We start from the raw sequence: 20,359 nt of genomic DNA, 5'->3' as shown, positions 1-20,359 counted from the left end.
TGAGAAAAAGAGACTTGGGATGAAATTTTGGGACACCTAAAAACCAGAAACTGTTGGTGGTTGAATAAAATGCTTAGAAGTTCTTTTCTGAAACAGTAATTCAATTTTAAAAGCACTGAACTCCAGACAAGGACCTCTACTCAACAAGATTTTGTATCATGAATAATAATAATAGCTTACAATCAAAATGTGCATATGCTGTTCCAAACATATTACATATGCTATCTTTAGTCTTCACAACAACGTTAAGCATTATGTGTCATTACCACTATCTCTACTTCACAGATAAGCAAACTGAGGTTAAATAATTGACACAGGATCCAACACCCAGAAAACAGTAGAGACAATGTAAAAAAACCCAAACAAACAAAAAGCAATCTAGCACCAGAGTCTATCCTCTTTACTATTATGCATGTGATAATAATAGAATTTCCCAATAATAGAATTTCCCAAGTAGATGCTCTGAGGATTGAGCACTGACCAGGGTAGAGAATCTCAGAAACACAGACTCTGAAACCTCAGAAATATGAATTCAGAAACCTCATGAAACTCCTGAGTCCCTGAGTGGCTACACATCCCTTTCTATTATTACACGCCAGTTGGAGGTTTAGGTGTATAAACTTCAAAAACCAAGTTTGATTAATGTCCTCCTTATATAAAGGATCCTTATGTAAAGGTATGAAAACCAGAACATGAGTTAAAAGTACTACACTGATGTCTTAGCTTCAACAGTCAACTCTATAGACAGCAATAATTATAGTAAGAGTCTGGCAAGATTTATTAGCATTTTTAACTTTGCCGTAGATGTTACAGTTGTTATTTCTTATCTTTCCCTGCAAAATGATTAACAATAAAAGACAAGAAGAGAAGAAGGGGGAAGAGGAGAAGAATGGAGGAAGAGAAGGAAGAAGAAAGAGAAATGAGTTGTCTAGGTAACGAGAAGCAGTGAGCCAAGAGGAAACTAATGTTAATTTTTAACACCTATTACCTACCAGTGTACCAGCAGCTTTACGTGTATTATATCATTGGGTGCTCAGAAACTGAAGTTTAGAAAGATTTAGCAACTTGCTCAAAATAATAGCATTAATGAGCAGCTGAGCAATTTTCTAGATACTAGCCTGTGTTGCTCCCATTACACCACCATGCCTGGATAGAGATTAGTCCTTTCTAAAATCAGTCCTACGGAGGAGATGATCTCTCCTAGAAAGGCTGGGTGGTGATAAAGTTGCATAAAGGTCAACGACATGAGCAAAGAGAAATTGGAAGCCCGGGAATCTGAACTGGGTCAGAAACATGACCTTGGGATTTGTCAGCAGAAATGTCTGGGCTATTGTAAGGACAAGTGAGATGAAACTTTTATAAATTAAAACTAAAACTACCTTGTAATAGTAAATGAATAGCATTGTACAGTGGAAGAAGCAATTCTACTTTGCAAAACATCCTTCCTCCAACAAAAAAGGATTAGTGCTAAGAATATTTATTTCCTGATAAAGTTGATTATCAATTAATGGGCAAAAGGGTCATGATTTATGGGCCAATGCATGAAAGCTGCATTTTACGGGGAAAGGGGACAAGGAATTAACTTAGATATTATGATATTTTTATGTAGAAGTAGAAAGTTATCGTAGGATTACTTAATATGAAATTGAAGCTAGTCGTTTCCTCATTGATTGTAGTACTCAGAATCTCTTTTGATTTTTTTTAAAATATGGGCTTTGTCATGTGTTTTCTGGTCTTTTAGCAATGGATTGGGTAATTTTATACGTGGACTAGATTACTTACAGAAAACTGGCTCCCATAGATTTTTTTTAATTGTTAACCCATAGATTGTTAATTGTTAACCCATAGATTGTTAATTGTTAACCCATAGATTTTAATTTAACCCATAGATTTTTTTTCACAAAGCATTTCATGTTAAGGCTTGACTTACGCAAGTCTTACCTGAGCAGGTGATTCCAACATCCTGTTGGTGAGTACAGTTATGCTTTCCCCACCCATCATGTTTGCAGTCCCAGAGAGCTGATTCATTCCCTCGACAAGAAACATGATCCATCCAAATGCGTCCAGAGCCTGCACTGGAATTAGCCCATCCAGTGGCTTTGATAACTGTTGGACATTCCAGCTGCCTACAAACAACGGAGACTGCGGCCAAGTCCCAGCCATTATTACACACAGTTCCCCACTCCTCCTGGACTTTCACCTCCACTCTCCCAGAACACTTGTTTTCACCAGCTGTTAGCCTCAGCTCCTTCTCTGTTCCTCCTGTAACAACAGGTAAGGGCAGCAATCGGTCAAGATCCAAAGAGCAAGTAGAAAATTATTATTCTTTCGATTACTTATTTATTTTTCAAAGCCAGATTCGAGAAATATTTCTGGACCTATCCATGGTACAACAGGAGAATGTTATTTCATTCAGTATCTCAGGCTTCAAATTAAGCAGTGACATAAACCCAGTAAATCTGGGTAATCCAATACTGTACGATCTCTTTATTTAATGGCTGATATTCTTTGTAACGTCAATCTATATATTCTCATGGATAGTTTACTATAAAAAAAGATATTACAAAATTTTATAGGGATAAGCTATGTAAGTTTCTCCAGGATCCTAAGATCTGTAGAAAGAAGGCTGAGGGTGAGGATGAAAAGGCCAGTTGTAAGGAATTTAGTGCCTATTTCACACATATATGGAAAATACCATGAATTTTTCAAATGCTAGTTAAAATCTAACTGAAACTTATTGACTCAAATGGAAATTGAAATGGAGATATTTTCCTATTATCTTCTACTTTGAAACCATGAAGCATGTTTTTAGATGCTATTTAGCCTTCAGGAGAATTATTTGCTTTTTAGTGACTCTTGCCACAGTGGGCTAAGGTTGTGAGTAAATTTGACAGTGTACTCACCAAGAGAACTGGTGACCAAACAGGCACTGAGAACTGAGACCACAGCAATAGCGAAGGGACTTAAGCGGGCAGAACATCTCCTAAATTCTGTGAAAAGACGAAAGAGAGCAAAAGTAGAGTCTTCCCAAAAAGAGGCTTTGGAGGAGACAGATAGTTTCAGAGGTTTGAGGTTAACAAAGAAGGTCAAACCAAGACAGAATATCCTTCCCCCTAAACGGCAAGGCAGGCAGGAAAAATTTGTACCCAGGATCATACAGCCTCAGTGAAGTAGCTTTGAAAACGTTCATGTTTATAGGCAGTCTAGGGGTGAGGAATTAGAAGAGAGTTGGGGATGGGAAAAGCATTGCAAGATTGAGCCTTAAAACCTGGAAAACTGAAAAGGCATTGATGAAACTTAGAAGCGGGCAGTTCTCCCTTCAGGCACAGAGCAATATTCAACCACGGATACCCTTATCTCCAAGCCTACCAGATCCACATTATTAGATGGCAGGTTCCATGAGGGAATGAATTATATCTATCATGTTCACCAGTTTCACCAGTACCTGGCACAGTGCTGCTAAATAGTAGTTGAACAATACATTGGAGGAAAAAGTGACAAAGATCATATTTGAAAACCCCACTATTGGGCCTTATCTCCAAGAATAGCATAAAATGCTCTATCACTCAATTCTCCTTCTTACTCTCACCCAACAGTAATTTAAAAGTAAAAATGCTATGACAGTCACTTCTCTGCGATAACTCACTGAACTGTGCATGTATGACCTATGCTTTCATGTGGTATGTTATACCTCAGTCTAAAAGCTTGAAAAAAAAAGAGTAAGAATGCTAAATAAGTTTAATGCATCCACATAGGTTACGAAGTAGATTTCAACACTCAGGCGTGTTATTCTACATGTCCTCTAGGGAATCCACTTTCAATCAATACGCATTCCTCCTTGTTCTATTTTTCTAACAACCGTTAGCTTCAAACTCAATACAATTCAGTTAATTTTAGTTCCTTACTTAATTGCACCTCAGCAGTTGTACAGACTTGATGCCAAATCTAATCCTTATCTCACATCTTCAATTTCGAATCTATGGGAGATAAAACGTACTGCCTTATAGGCTTATTGCCCTTTGCCTATAACTTACCCTCCTGATGCCCATCACTATTAAATCAGATCCACTGACTTCCAGAATATTGCTACACTCCATTAAAGGGTAAATAGAACAAATGAGAAGCTTTTACCAGTAGATCCAGAGTTTTCATGTAGCACCATTCTGAGTTTGTCCATTCCAAAGTTTTATGATACTTAAGTCTTCTTGTATTATTCCCTAGGAATGTTCTCCTAAAGAAGAGGACCACTAAGAATTCTAAAAATCATTTCACATCCACAAAAAAACAGGAAGACTTCATAATGGAGGTGGAGTCAACCAGAAAAGGGAAGTAATTAAAAGAGCGAGGTTCTCTTTCGTGCTCATGTTTTCTTCCATTTGGGACATGAAACAACCAAAGAAAACTGAGAAACATTCACTACAGATTTATAAAACTTAAAGGGGAAATATTGACTCATATACTGTTGTTATTGAATTGAATATTTTAAATTTCTGCACCCTGTTTTGGACTAATATATTAGAAGCATAAAATAGCTATTGTTTTGTAGTTAAATTATGTCAAAAAATTAAAGTAAAATAGGCAAAATATAATTAAATCACTAAAGCTTGATTGTTATAACAACTTTTAATATTATTTGCATAATCAAATGTGTCTAATGAATAATTTTGTGCGGATTACCTATAGACAGCACTTGCATTTCTTTTCTTTCCTTTTTCAAAATTTTTATTGGAGTATAGTTGACTTACAATGTTGTGTTAGTTTCAGGTGTACAGCAAAGTGAATAAGTTATAAATATGCATATGTCCACTCTTTTTTAGAGTCTTTTCCTGTATAGGTCATTATGGCGTATTGAGAAAAGTTCCCTGTGCTCTACAGTAGGTCCTTATTTGTTATCTATTTTTTATATAGCAGTGTGTATATGTCAATCCCCATCTCCCAGTTTGTCCTTCCGCCTCCCCCCACCCCCACTTTCCCCCCTGGTAACCATAAGTTTGTTTTCTACATCTGTGACTCTATTCTGTTTTGTAAATAAGTTCATTTGTAACATTTTTTTAGATTCCACAAATAAGCGATATCATATGATATTTGTCTTCCTCTATCTGACTTACTTCACTCAGTATGACAATTTCTAGGTCCATCCATGTTGCTGCAAATGGCATTATTTCATTCCTTTTTCTTTTCTAATGGGATGAAGCAATAAAATTAGCCAAGACTGTTACAAATTCTACAAATTGTGAAATAAAAATTTACAAGACTTGATTTTAGCTCTAAATAAGTCAAATTCAAGTAAGAGAAATACATCTAATAGCAATAATGAACATAGTTTCAAAGCACAGTGTGAAAAATAAAGAACAAGTCATACCAACTAGAAGACAGGAACAAACAGTTAGAAAACTCTTTTCTGTGATAAGATGCTTAAATTGTATCCTAAAGTATGAGAACCACTTTGCTAAAAGGAAAAAAGAAAGGGATTTAAGGTATAAGAAACAAAAAAAATAGAAATAAAGACAATTCTCACTGGGTTTTTTTCTGCATTAGGAATAAAGGAGGTTGAATAGTATTTTTTTTCTAATTTTTATTTTATACTGGCTTATAGTTGATTTACAACGTTGTGTTAGTTTCAGGTGTGCAGCAAAGTGATTCAGTTATACATATACATATATCTATTCTTTTTCAGATTCTTTTCCTATATAGGTTACTACAAAGTATTGAATATTGTTCCATGTGCTATACAGTAGGTCCTTGTTGATTATCTATTTTATATATAATAGTGTTTATATGTTAATCCCAACCTCCTAATTTATCCCTCCCTCCCCCAACTTGTCCCTTTGGTAACCATAAGTTTGTTTTCTATGTCTGTGAGCCTATTTCTGTTTTGTAAATAAGTTCATTTGTACCATTCTTTTTAGATTCCACATATAAACCATATCATATGACATTTGTCTTTCTCTGACTTCACTTACTATGATAATCTCCAGGTCCATCCATGTTGCTGCAAATGGCATTATTTCATTCTTTTTTATAGCTGAGTAATATTCTATAGTATATAAGTACCACATCTTCTTTATCCATTCATCTTTTGGTGGACACTTAGGTTGCTTCCATGTCTTGGCTATTGTAAACAGTATTGCAATGAATATTGGGGTGCATGTATCCTTTTGAACCATGGTTTTCTCCAGATATATGCCCAGGAGTGGGATTGCTGGATCATGGTGGCTCTATTTTTTTAAGGAACCTCCATACTGTTCTCCATAGTGGCTGTACCAATTTACATTCCCACCAACAGTGTAGAAGGGTTCCCTTTCTCCACACCTTCTTCAGCATTTATTGTCTGTAGATTTTTTGATGATGACCATTCTGACTGGTGTGAGGTGATATTTCATTGTGATTTTAATTTGCATTTCTCTAATAATTAGTAAAGTTGAGCATCTTTTCATGTGCCTGTTGGCCATCTGTATGTCTTCTTTGGAGAAATGTCTACTTAGGTCTTCTGCCCATTTTTAAATCAGGGTTTTTTATGTTTTTTTTTTTTTATGTTGAGCTGCATGAGCTGTTTATATATTTTGGATATTAACCCCTTGGTGGTCATATTATTTGCAAATATTTTCTCCCATTCAGTAGGTTGCCTTTATGTTTTGTTGGTGGTTTCCTTGGCGGTTCAAAAGCTTTTAAGTTTAATTAGGTCCCATTAGTTTATGTTTTTATTTCCATTATTCTAGGAGATGGATCAAAGAAGATATTGTTGCGATTTATATCAAAGAGTGTTCTGCCTACGTTTTTCTCTAAGAGTTTTATAGTATCCAGTCTTACATGTAGGTCTTTAATCAATTTTGAGTTTATTTTTTATATATGGTGTTAGAGAGTTTTCTAATTTTATTCTTTTACAAGAAGTTACCTGCTCAGGTAAGACTTTCAATCAATGTGTTAAGAAGTTGCATTCCAATTTTATTCTTTTACAAAGCTGTCCAGTTTTCCCGGCACCACTTATTAAAGAGACTGTCTTTTCTCCATTGTATAATTTTGCCTCCTTTGTCATAGATTACTTGATCATAGGTGTGTGGGCTTATTTCTGGGCTTTCTGTCCTGTTCCATTGATCTACATTTCTTGTTTTTGTACCAGTACCATACTGTTTTGATTACAGTAGCTTTATAGTATAGTCTGAAGTCAGGGAGCCTGATTCCTCCAGCTGCATTCTTCTTTCTCAAGATTGCTTTAGCTATTCGGGGTCTTTTGTGTTTCCATACAAATTTTAAGATTTTTTTGTTTCACTTTAAAAAGCTGAAATAATTCATCACCAGTAGACCCACACCACAAGAAATGTTAATGGAAGTCTTTCAGGCAGAATAAAAATGGTATTAGATAGAAATACGGTTCAACACAAGGAATGTAGAGCACCAGAAATGGTAACTACATAGGTAAATATGTGGTTTTTATCATATTTTTAAAATAATTGATTGTTTAAACAAGAATAACAGCTATACAAGGTGAGCTTATAACAATGTAAAAGGAAAATGTATGAAAATAATAACACAAAGGGTGAAAACACAAATGAAAGAATATTATTATAAAGTTTATTTACTCTATGTAAAGTAGTCAAAGGCAGACTATGGTGAGCTAAAATCGTATACTATAAACCTAAAGCAGCCACTAAGATAATAAAACAAAGAGTTACAGCTAATAAGCCAATAAAGTAGATAATATGAGATCATAAAAAATAATTAATCCAAAAGAAGGCATAAAAGAGAGGTAAAATGAACAAAGAATAGATTGGAGAAGTAGAAAATAAAGAGCAAGATAGTAGATTTGTACCCAACTGTATCTATAATCACATTAAATGTAAATAGAGCACACCCAATTAAAAGGCTGAAATTGGCAGACTGGATTAAAAATCAAAATTCAACTATATAATGTCTAAATAATATAAAGAAAAAGTAGAATAAAAGTAAAAGGTTGGAAAAAGACATGCCATGCTAACACCAATTTAAAGGAAGACAGAGTGACTATGTTAAAATTAGCACAAAGTGATTTCAGAGAATAAATATGTCCAGAAATAAGGAAAATCATTTCATAATGATAAATGGTGCATTTATCAAGAGTACATATCAATCCTAAATGTTTGTGAAATTAATGTCAGAGCTTCAAAATCCATGAAGCAAAAACTTACAAAACTGCAAGGAGAAATAGAAAATCCAGAATTATAGTAGGAGGTTTCAAAATCTCTCTCAACAATTTGTAAAACAAGTAGGAAGAAAATCAGTAGGAATAGAACTGAACAACACTATCAATCAACATAACCTGAACAACATATATAGAATATTTCTTCCTATAACAACAGAACTTACATTCTTTTCAAGTGCCTACAGAACACTTCCTTAGATAAGGTTTGGGGGCATAAATAAACTCTCAACAAATTAAAGTAATTCAAATCGTACAAAATATCTTCTCTGATCACATGCGAGTAGAAATCAATAACAGTAATATCTTTGGAAAACCTCAAATATTTGGAAGCCAAAATAGCTCACTTTTAATAATCCAGTGGTCAAAGAAGAAATCCATTTTGAGTTTATTTTTGTGTATGGTGTTAGGAAGTGTTCTAATTTCATTCTTTTACATGTAGCTGTCCAGTTTTCCCAGCACCACTTATTGAAGAGGTTGTCTTTTATCCATTGTATATTCTTGCCTCCTTTATCAAAAATAAGGTGACCATAGGTGCATAGGTTTATCTCTGGGATTTCTATCCTGTTCCATTGATCTACATTTCTGTTTTTGTTGCAGTACCATACTCTCTTGATTACTGTAGCTTTTTAGTATAGTCTGAAATCAGGAAGCATGATTCCTCCAGCTCTGTTTTTCTTTCTCAACATTGCTTTGGCTGTTTGGCGTCTTTTGTTCTTCCATACAAATTGTGAATTTTTTTGTTCTAGTTCTGTGAAAAATGCCATTGGTAGTTTGATAGGGATTGCATTGAATCTGTAGACTGCTTTGGCTAGTATAGTCATTTTCACAGTGTTGATTCTTCCAATCCAAGAGCATGGTATATCTCTCCATCTGTTTGTATCGTCACTGATTTCTTTCATGAGTGTCTTATAGTTTTCTGCATACAGGTCTTTTGTCTCCTTAGGTAGGTTTATTCCTAGGTATTTTGTTCTTTTTGTTGCAGTGGTAAATGGGAGTGTTTCCTTAATTTCTCTTTCAGATTTTTCATCATTAGTGTATAGGAATACAAGAGATTTCTGTGCATTAATATTTTTTTTGTGGTACGCGGGCCTCTCACTGTTGTGGCCTCTCCTGTTGTGGAGCACAGGCTCCGGACGCGCAGGCTCAGCGGACATGGCTCACGGGCCCAGCCGCTCCGCGGCATGTGGGATCTTCCTGGACCGGGGCACGAACCCGTGTCCCCTGCATCGGCAGGTGGACTCTCAACCACCACGCCACCAGGGAAGCCCTCTGTGCATTAATTTTGTATCCTGCTACTTGACCAAATTCATTGATTAGCTCTAGTAGTTTTCTGATAGCATCTTTAGGATTCTCTATGTATAGTATCATGTTATCTGCAAACAGTGACTGCTTTACTTCTTCTTTTCTGATTTGGATTCCTTTTATTTCTTTTTCTTCTCTGATTGCTGTGGCTAAAACTTCCAAAACTATGTTGAATAATAGTGGTGAGAGTGGACAACCTTGTCTTGTTCCTGATTTTAGTGGAAATGTTTTCAGTTTTTCACCATTGAGAACAATGTTGGCTGTGGGTTTGTCATATGTGGCATTTATTATGTTGAGGTAAGTTCCCTCTATGCCTACTTTCTGGAGGGTTTTCTTTTAAATCATAAATGGGTGCTGAACTTTGTCAAAAGCTTTTTCTGCATCTATTGAGATGATCCTATGGTTTTTATTCTTCAGTTTGTTAATATGGTGTATCACATTGCTTGATTTGCATATATTGAAGAATCCTTGCATCCCTGGGATAAACCCCACATGATTATGGTGTATGATCCTTTTAATATGCTGTTGGGTTCAAAAAGAAAAAAATCAAAACAGAAATTAAAAAATATTTAGGAATGAATAAAAATGAAAATACAACACATCAAAATTTGTGGGATGTCACTAAAACAGTACTTAATGGGAAATTTATGACACTAAACACCTACATTAAAAAAGAAGAAAGGTCTCAATTAATGGCATCAATTTAAGAAACTAGAAAAAGAAGAGAAAATTCAACCCAGTAAGTAGAAGTTAGAAATTACTAAAAATCAAAGCTGAAATCAATGAAATAAAGAACAGAAAAATAGAGAATATAAATGAAACCCAAACCTGGTTCTCTGAGAATGCGCATAAAATGGTTAAAACTAAAACTAGCCTGATTAGGAAAAAGAAAGGCACAAATTGCCAATATTAAGAATGGGAATCACTGGAAATTCTACAGAATTAAATGAAAGTAAGGGTATAGTATAAATCAGTATAAATACTCTTTGCCAATAAATTGACAGTTTATATCAAATGGACAAATTCCTTAAAAAGCACAAACTACAAAAGACCACTGAAGAAGAAACAACCTGAAAAAATATAAACTTACATCTAATACATATATATGTATATGCATTAAAATTACTAAAAATCTTCCCACAATGAATATTCCAATTCCCATTGGCTTCACTGGTAAATTCTAAGAAATATTTAAGGAAAAAAAAAATTCTAAACAAACATTTCCAGAAAATAAAAAGTAGTGACTACTTTCCTACATGTTCTATGAGGCCAACATGACTTGATATCAAAACCAGAAAAGACGTTATAAGGAAGGAAAATTACATATGAATATCTCTCGAAAACATATATGCAAAACTCTAAACAAAACATTAGCAAATAAAATCTAACAATATATAAAATGATAATATTTCATGACCAAGCAGGGTTCATCCCAGAAATGTAAGGTTAATTTAACATTCAAAAATCATTATACACAACTCATTAAATTAAGACACTTAAACAGAAAAATAATTCAATCAACTTGATAGATGTAAAAAAGCCTTTCACAAAGTGTTATATCAATTCACAATAAAAACTCTTAGTGAACTAGGTACATAAAGGGCACCTATGAAAAACCTACAGCTAAAATCATACTTAATGCTGAAAGACTGAATGCTTTCTCCTTAAGATCAAAAGACAAAAACGTTCATTTTAATCATTTCTATTCAACATGGTACTGGAAATACTAACCAGTACAATCAGTCAAGGTAAAGAGCTAAAAGCATCCATATTGAAAAGGAAGTAAAACAGTCTTGTTTTGCAGATGACACAATCGTCTGTGTAGGACGATTACAATCTAATATAATAGAATCTACAAAAAGACTACTAGAACTAGTAATTGAGTTTAGCAGGGTTGCAGGATACATGATCAATATACAAAAATCAAGCAACAAAAAAATCAGAAATTGAAATTGAAAAAATAAATTCCATTTGTAGTAGTATCAAAATTATACAAAATATTTAGGAATAAATTCGACCAAAAATGTGAAAGTCCTATACACTCTAAACTACACAATATTCCTGAAAGAAATTAAAGAAGACTTAAATAATTTGAGAGGTATACTGCGTTCTTGGGTTAGAAGATATTATTAAGATTTCAATGCTTCACAATTTGATTTCTAAATTCAATGTAACCAGAACCAATATCCCAGTGGGCATTTTTTCATAAAAACTGGAAAATTGATTTTAAATTTTATTTGGAACTGCAAAGGGTCTAGAATAGCCATAACAAATTTGAAAGTGATGAACACGTTGGAGGATTAACACTAGCCTATTTCGAGACTTATTTATAGAGCTGCCATAATGAAGACACTGTTGTATTAGCATAACCAACACATATATGGATGACTGATTTTTGACAAAGTATATAATATTGTCAACAAATGGTGTTGAACAATTGGCTATCCAAATGCAGTAATGTAAATTTCAATCCTTAAGCCATATACAAAAATTAACTTAAAAGGGATCACAGACATAAATATGAAACCTAAAACTACACAACTTTAAAAAGAAAACAGAGGAGAAAATCTTCGTGACCTTAGGCTAGACAAAGGATTCCTAGATACTACAGTCTTAATGGAATTTAAATGACATAAGCACTTTCAAAAATAATTTGGCAATTATTTTTTGAACACTAAACTTCTAATGTTTTACTTAAGAAAAATGGTAACATATATCCATTTAGTGACTTGTACATGAATGTTTGCACCACTTTTATTTGTAATGGACAAAAACTAGAAACAAACCAAATGTCCTTCAACTGGTAAATGGGTAAACGAACAGTGGGACTACTACACAGCATTACAAAGGAATGAACTGTTGATATGTGTTACAACAGCCATGAATCTTATACTTTGCGATCTTATTTATATAGAATTCTGCAAAATGCAAACTAATCTATTGTGACTGGAAGGAGTGGTTGCTTAGGGATAGATTGGGAAGGGTGAAAAGGAGGGATTACACCAAGGGATAAAAACGACACAACTTTCGGAGGGTAATTGATATGATCATTGTCTTGATTGTGTTGATAGTTTCACAGGTACACACCTGTTTATCAAAAAAAAAAACTTTAAATATGCGCAGGGTGCTTTGTGACCGCCTGGAGGGGTGGGATGGGGAAGGTGGGAGGGAGGGAGATGCAAGAGGGAGGAGATATGGGAACATGTGTATATGTATGGCTGATTCACTTTGTTGTAAAGCAGAAACTAACACACCATTGTAAAGCAATTATACCCCAATAAAGATGTTCAAAAAAAAATCTTAGTGAGCTTTTTAAAAAATAAATAAATAAATTTATTTATTTTTGGCTGCATTGGGTCTTTGTTGCGGTGCGCGGGCTTCTCATTGTGGTGGCTTCTCTTGTTGTGGAGCATGGGCTCTAGGCGCGCAGCCTTCAATAGTTGCGGCACACAGGCTTAGTTGTTCTGCAAGAGGCACGCAGGCTTCAGTAGTTGTGGCGCACGGGATTAGTTGCTTTGCGGCATGTGTGATCTTCCCGGACCAGAGCTCGGACCCGCGTCCCCTCCATTGGCAGGCAGATTCTTAACCACTGCACCAACAGAGAAGTCGCAGTGAATGCTTTTTGATGGAGGATAAAGAAAAGGGAAAACTCCACCATTGGCCCCATCTTTCAGGTTTACAGCAATACATGGTGCAAGGCAAACCCTTCAATGAGAACCATTTTGGGGAAAACTGAAGATGTGAAAAATTTTGAGTGGACCTGAAAGTTAGAAGATAATTTGGTAGGAAAACTTGTATATTTTTATATGGGCTTGTGCATGGCAAAAGGAAGAAGGAACAGGAATACAGAAACAGATTTTGGAACTCATTTTGGATTTTGGAACAGATTTTGGGCTTGTTAGCAAAGTCCTTGTGTCCTTTCTCCCATTTATTCCTTCTCTAAATGAAGTAATTAGCTTTGTTAGATCACCTAGTGTTTTTATAATGAAATAAACTTCTGTATTGCTGTTTTAAAAAATCTCTACATACAAATTGCAGATTTATAGTATTATTATACAAATCATGGAACACACCCATGCCTTACTCAGCTTTCCACCACCCAATTGTTGAGAATATCTGTGTTCTCTTTCTAATTTGCCTGAGTTATAGTCTCTTTGTAATGCTGATCAATTCTTCTTTTTTTAGGCGCTACCAATCACTGAATAAACAGTCCATTAATTATCTAGTCTTCTGTTGCAGTTCATGGAGAATGGTCATCTAGACCTAGCTATCCTTTGTGATAGAGTGCCAGGACTCCCTTGGTTTCAAATTCTTCAACTATTATTTTTCAACTTTTCTGGAAAGTTCTTCGCCCCTCATATCTGATTTTTTTTTCCCGTCAAAACCCCAGAGTGCAATGTGTTCTGATTCCTTCGTGCTCTTCACCTTAATTAACTCAATATCGTCATTTTTCTCAGATTATTTTCCGTAATATTCTAGCACATTAAGTACAAATTTAAGCTTCACACTTGTAAACTCATCATTTACATTGAACATATAAGGTGTGGATGGTGGTATAATGTGATGCTTGTTGTGTACAAATAGTTCATTACAGGCTGCTTATTGACTAATAGTTGGCTTTCATTCCATCATACACCGATTTTCTTTTCCCCCAATTCTAGTAAATGGACTTCTACTATTGTTCATGCTTTGTGATAGTTTTTGTCATGTAACAATTCCAGTAATTTGTTCCAGATGATCCACTTATGCTTCACTTACTATCTTGATTTCCTCTCCAAATCAATGAGTGCTTCAAAACTGGGGGTCCTGCCTTCCAACAGATATTTATGAGATAAAAGAAATATGTTATCTTTGTACCATTTTATCACCAGCCACAGACTGGATATCTTTCTCTCTACTCCATCCAACAATTGCTATGGCTAACCTACCTAATATCACACTTTTATGGTTTACAGCTGGCCTAGATTACACCCATATTGAGTATAAATTGTTTTTCTCTACCAAGTTACGTTATGGATGCCCCTCCATATTCACTATCCCCTTGAAAATGATCATTTGCTTAGCCTTGCATTTGTTCTTTAAGCTAGTCAAACACAACTACACTTTTTGTACACAGCAATTATTGAATACTTTATGGATAATCTGACACTGACCTTTCTTCTTGTTCTCAATCTTTTCTTGCTCTTTTCCCACCACACATCCTGTAATATAAACTCTTTGCTTTAACTCTAGACTCTGATCTATTCCTGGTAGCTGAGATTTCATGCTCGTACTTGACATTCCTCAGCATTTGATATTTGAGTTTCCCAAATTCTTCAGCAAAGACTTGCAATCCCAGCTTTTCCTTTTTAAGAGTTCTTTGTGAGAAAGCAGTTTTTGTTCACAATTTGCTTTTCCTTTCATCCAGTTGAACTCAATACAATATGGTTTCCACTCCATATTTTATATTTTTGCATTTAATAAACAAATATATTTAAATGTCTACTTGTATTAAATACTGTTAGTTTCTTGGGATACATTAGGAATTCATTCATTCAAGGCATCTCATTTCATTGAGCATATAGTCTAGGAGGGATGGTAGACATAAACATAAGCAAATAAATTGTTCTATGTGATACAGAGGGCAAGAACATAGCAAGTGGACTTACCCTCTTACAACCAATTCTAGAGGGTTTGTATGACATCCTAGGGAAAGTGTCCTATAAGGTGAGCTCTGAAGGATGAGTTATATAGCTACCGTAAGAAAGCAGAAGGTTCTCCAGGCAGAAGGGAAAGCATGTTTCTAGTTCATGAGGTAAGAAATAGACTGTTTCATTGAAGGAGTTACAAATGCAGTATGGCTGCAACATAGAAACTGAGGATGAGATTGGCATTTGATGAGTTTAGAGGCAGGGCAGGGACAGATCTCCCAGAATACTCAAAGCCATGTTAGGAACTTTTTCTTAAGGGCATAAAGAAGATCCTGAGTGGTAGCCAACAAGATAGTAATACGGTCAAATTTCTATTTTCAACAATTACTCTGGCCACATTATAAAAAGAGCTTGCAAAAGGGCAAAAGTAGATGTAATAATGCAAGATAGGAGGCTTTAATGATGCTCAGTAATAAATGACATGTGGTATGGATGTTGGATGTAGTGGTGGGTTCAACAACATTTCATTATTCCTAGAAATAAACGACTGACTGACTAACTAAATAAGGTGTACTCATGTACAGATAATGACGGCGTGCCACAGCTCAAGGATATCAGTGATTCTATTATGTCTTCTTGAGATCCAAGAATAGAGGGAGAAGAAAACACGTGGATATGGGCAAAATACATTCTGGTAGTCTAAAAGATACACTTTGATGATTGATGATGAAGGGGTGAAAGAATTCAAGATTATGGATTGCACAACAGATAAGGTTATCATTAACTATGATAAAGACACTGGATGGAAAAAGGACAGATTTGGAATGAAAGGTAGCAAGTTCAAAACGGGGCGTGTGACATTTGAAATCTCTTTGAAACATCCAAGAGGAGGCAATGAGTAAACAATACATGTGCAATTAAGAATCAGGGAGGAGAAATCTGGACTGGAGATGTAAACTTGGGAGTATGCGGATGGCAACTGAAGACACAGAAATCAAAGAGGTCACTTACCACGAGAGTATGGGTAATGATGAACATACAAGAAACTCCAGTCTGGAGTGGTTAAATAAAGCAGAAAATGTTTTCAAAAAAACAAAGATGAGAAATGCTCAGGTATATACGAGAAAATCCTGGAGAATGAAACACTATACCCAAGAAAATATTAGAAACAAACAAACAAAAAGAAAATAGTCCATGTGTCAAATAATGTTGACATATCAAATCAAATGATATGAGTTTTTTGATTTGTGATGTAGAGGTCAATAAGGAATTTGGTGAGAAGCACTTCCGTGAAGTGATTTTTTTTTTTTTTTCTGTGAAATGTGAGAAAGTGACGTAGCACAGATTGTGGTAGAATGAGCCTAATGACAGAACTGAGGGCCCAGGTGAGGACTGAGATCATTTTCAATGGTTCCTATCTGTTCATTTTTTTCAGGAGTGATCACAGCCAGGGGAGATAAGCTGGAGCAGAACAAAATCCAACGACAGTGTCTCTCTGGGTCACCCACTCAGAACTTCCCCACCATTGTGTAACGATTCATCATTCTTACTCATCTCAGAAGCAATTACACCGCAATCCTACAAGAAAGGGGCCACTTCCCATTATTCCCATCCCACTTTTTTTTTTTTCACCAGACCATTGTGTAAATATTTGCTTCTAGCCCCTGTGAAAATGTTCTAAAGAAATGTGATAGATGACAATTCTCTTCTTGTGCAACTGGCCACTGCAATTTCCAGGAACAGATACAGTAAAAGTTTGACTGAAAGGAGAGTTAAGGGTTAGTGGTTTCAAAACCAGGAATAGTATGTATCTTGAAGGAACATAAAAAAGTTCAACTTGTATTGTCTTAGAAATTAGGCAAGAAAGATAATTTTTTACTTAACTGGACACTAGACAAGTGAAGAGAAAAAAACAGCAATGTAGCGCAGATGAAAGCCCTACAGCGTTGTTAATTTCAGTACTCTATTGACATAGCACATGCATCTATGGCTCCAAGAAACAAGAAATGATTTATGGATTTAACCGATCCCCTTTTCTGAGAAGTAAAGGGAATCACAGTCAACATGAGGTTGAATTCAGGACCTTCTCGGTTGAACTGATAAGATGAGAAAGGAGAAGTGTGAGCCCTGCTATTCTGCTACAGTACCTGAAAGTTCATTCAAGTTTCTTGCATCTTAAAAAACACCTTTGTAAATCTTCCTGCATATTTGAGGTTTATACTGGGCATCGCAACACTGTAAATCTTAGTTCTCAGTATGTGAGAAACATATTCTAGAATGTTTTGACTGTTTACTTTTATTTTTCATTTAGAAAAATAGTTCCACTGATTTTTATTTGATTTTTCTCTGATTTCAGCCCCTTTCAAAATTTTCCAATCATACATGAATTTCTGTCTTCTAGTCACTTTTTGCCAAAGCATTTCCTACGATTTACTTTATGACTATGTAAGAAATACATTTCAACAGTTTTTACTAGAATTACTTTCAGATGTTGAAAATTTCACCTTTGGGTGAGAAGATATTTATAAAATTTAACCAACTGGATCAAAGGATTATTGAAATATGTATCAAAAATTTACTTCTTCAAACATAAGAGTAAAATGTGTATGCACAGAAAGCAACTTGACCTAGGGGAAAACTACATCTGAATTATGAACTATTATGGTGAAAAAACTTAATGAGATGATTCTTAGACAAAAACGCAAACATCATATGAGAGAGTAATTGCATATGAGCTCGTTAAGATCTGTTAATAATCAATCTAGCAGAAATTTCTTTACCAGATAAATAGGTAATAGCATGTGGAACTCCCAGGGAAGGTAAAGAAAAACATAGTTCTAAAAATGTCAAGATTTGGGAATGAAATACTAGGTAAAACTGTGTCATTAAGGCCCATAAGGAAAATTGCAAGAGATAGAAAAATATCAACAGACATGTAGAATATGAATCTTAGGATAAATTATCAAAAACAAAGTTTAGTTTAACAAAACAAGTCACAGGATAAAGCTAAAAACCACTCCAATGTAAGTAATTTTTTTGAGCCTGGCACATAATACTGGGCACGAAATGAAAATATGTTTACTGAGTAAATGAATAAAAGAATATATTGTAGTTTCCAAATATTTTGTTTAAAAGTTTTTTTATACAGTCTCTCATTTGAGTCTTGTTCTAAGATAATGTCTGCGTATACCATGGAGAAAATGTTCATTTAATGGATCTATTAGTCCATGTAATTTAGCTAATGCAGCTCAGTGTATACCAGATCTGTCGTAAGTGCAAAATAAAAATAAATATGATCCCTGCCCTCGAAGAATTTGCTATCTAATTTAGAACTTAGAGAGTCACCAAAAGAAAGTTTTATGAGAGCATTCAAAAAGCAGAACTTATTAACTCTGCTCTTGGTACTCTACTTGGAGGTTCAAAACAAATTCCAGTCCAATAATGTAAGATAACCCTATTTTAACTAATTATATGAGTACATAAGTAATAAATGGAAAATATTTACGCTGAGGATATTATTCTATTAGAAGTAGACCCCAGAGACCCTCCCAGATAGTAGAATTTCACTGCATTTCTTTTTTTTTTTTTTGCGGTACGCGGGCCTCTCACTGTTGTGGCCTCTCCCGTTGCGGAGCACAGGCTCCGGACGCGCAGGCTTCGCAGCCATGGCTCACGGACCTAGCCGCTCCGCGGCATGTGGGATCCTCCCAGACCGGGGCACGAACCCGTGTCCCCTGCATCGGCAGGCGGACTCCCAACCACTGCGCCACCAGGGAAGCCCCTCACTGCATTTCTAAAAGTGTCTTCCGAGCTGGATGCTTTGGCTTTCACAGCTGGATTATTTTGTGGTCAGGTTGCACACAATAATAAACTCAAGCATATACGATTTAAATTTAAAAGAATAAAAAAGCAGGTCATTTTAAAATTAGGTCCAATAAACAGTGAAGGTATAAGAATGATCAAAGTGGGGGGGAAAATAGCAGGCTGACCAAATGAGAGAGGATTAGGACACAGGACAGAGCAAGCATCCCCTTGAGTATTAAAAACAGAAACATAGGATATGAGGCAGGAGTAGAGTCCAGTTGTAGCCATTAGGCAAGAATGCAGGAAAGAGGGCACTTCCTTTGGTTTATTAAAATTTGCTGGTGCTGTTATACATGCACAAAATAGCAGGACTGCCAGTATGAGGGGGCTGCAGAATAGGATATCCAGAAGAGAAAGCAGACATTGCAGAAGTCTTTTTCCTTTCCACAAAATCATAAGGTCTGGGAAATGGGTATCAAAATTGGAAAGAATTAGACTTCTTCTTTTAAAATTAAGGACAAGTTACTCTAAAAATCAGATATTGAACATGAGGAAGGAAAACCTATTCCCAGGGACAAAGAGGAATACTAAATATTGAATCCTGACATCAAAAGAACAAAGAGAAGGAAACTAAGGCTTTTGTGAAAGGCAAGCTAATCTCGTCTGCTAACAGTCACAAATGACTCATTCTTTACTCAGGTAATGTGCTGTACATTTCATTTACTCTTGCCCGCTACCTTGTGAAATAATTAATAATTTCTTCATCTTGCAGATAAGAATACTGAGACTTAAATAAGTTAAATGGTTTACCCAACATTGTTTATTATGTAGAAGAACAAGGATTGACACAGTGACATTTTTACTCCATGCCCACTTTCCTTTCCATTTAAGCATATCCTACTTCAGAGTTAGAAAACTCTTTGAACTCTTTATCAAGAGATCCCAGAAATCCTTAAGGGAAAGCAAATCATACAATGTCTTTCCATCATGAAGAACATAGTCCCAGAGGCCAGAAACTTGCATTTGGGATGAAAAAATTGGAAAGAAGGGAAAATTTGAACTTCAAGCAAAACTTAAATCCTTAATAAGGTGCCGGTACAAGTGGGCAAATATAACTTGGTGGGGTTCTGAGATATTTGTATCTTTTTTTATTGTTAATGTTCCCAGTGTAAGGATGTTGTCACTTATTTATGGTAAAACGAATCATTTCTCTTATTCTTTCTAGAAAAAAGAAAAGAGTAGTAAGTTAGGTGACAACCAAAATTATTCTTCCTGTTGAATTCCAAAAGTGGTATGTGAGCTATGTTCATTCTGGTAAAGTTGCTTTATATTTTGTCAGCATAGAGAGGAATGTTTTCATAAATGGATTCTTTTTGAAAGAGTGTAATGTTCTTCCCTTTCTGAAAGCAGCTGTTGCAAAAACCAGGAACATCACACCCAGTTA

The 20,359-nt window shown here is 35.3% G+C and overlaps 1 protein-coding gene and 1 long non-coding RNA gene across 6 annotated transcripts in view; both read right to left on the bottom strand.

The window, feature by feature from the left end:
• The window catches only part of LOC132529899 (scavenger receptor cysteine-rich type 1 protein M130), a 35,119-nt gene extending 30,829 nt beyond the window's left edge, over positions 1–4,290 (bottom strand). For 3 of the 5 annotated variants that reach the window (XM_060166987.1, XM_060166983.1, XM_060166984.1), the window contains exons 1-3: positions 4,132–4,271; positions 2,904–2,990; positions 1,942–2,262 (exon numbers count right to left, since the gene is read on the bottom strand). In XM_060166987.1, the coding sequence (XP_060022970.1) occupies positions 1,942–2,262; positions 2,904–2,990; positions 4,132–4,177 (454 nt within the window). In that variant the 5' untranslated portion in view covers positions 4,178–4,271. Of the gene's footprint in view, positions 1–1,941; positions 2,263–2,903; positions 2,991–4,131 lie in introns of all 5 variants that reach the window. The other 2 variants (XM_060166986.1, XM_060166985.1) reach the window with 2 other exon arrangements.
• An 8,581-nt stretch (positions 4,291–12,871) lies between these two features.
• The window catches only part of LOC132529897 (uncharacterized), a 31,183-nt gene continuing 23,695 nt past the window's right edge, over positions 12,872–20,359 (bottom strand). Inside the window, exon 3 of the long non-coding RNA XR_009543609.1 lies at positions 12,872–13,070. This is a non-coding gene — a long non-coding RNA (uncharacterized LOC132529897). The remainder of the gene's footprint in view (positions 13,071–20,359) is intronic.

The sequence above is a fragment of the Lagenorhynchus albirostris genome, chromosome 11, assembly GCF_949774975.1.
Source record: "Lagenorhynchus albirostris chromosome 11, mLagAlb1.1, whole genome shotgun sequence".
NCBI lineage: Eukaryota > Metazoa > Chordata > Mammalia > Artiodactyla > Delphinidae > Lagenorhynchus > Lagenorhynchus albirostris.
This window is presented reverse-complemented; position numbering and strand designations above follow the sequence as displayed.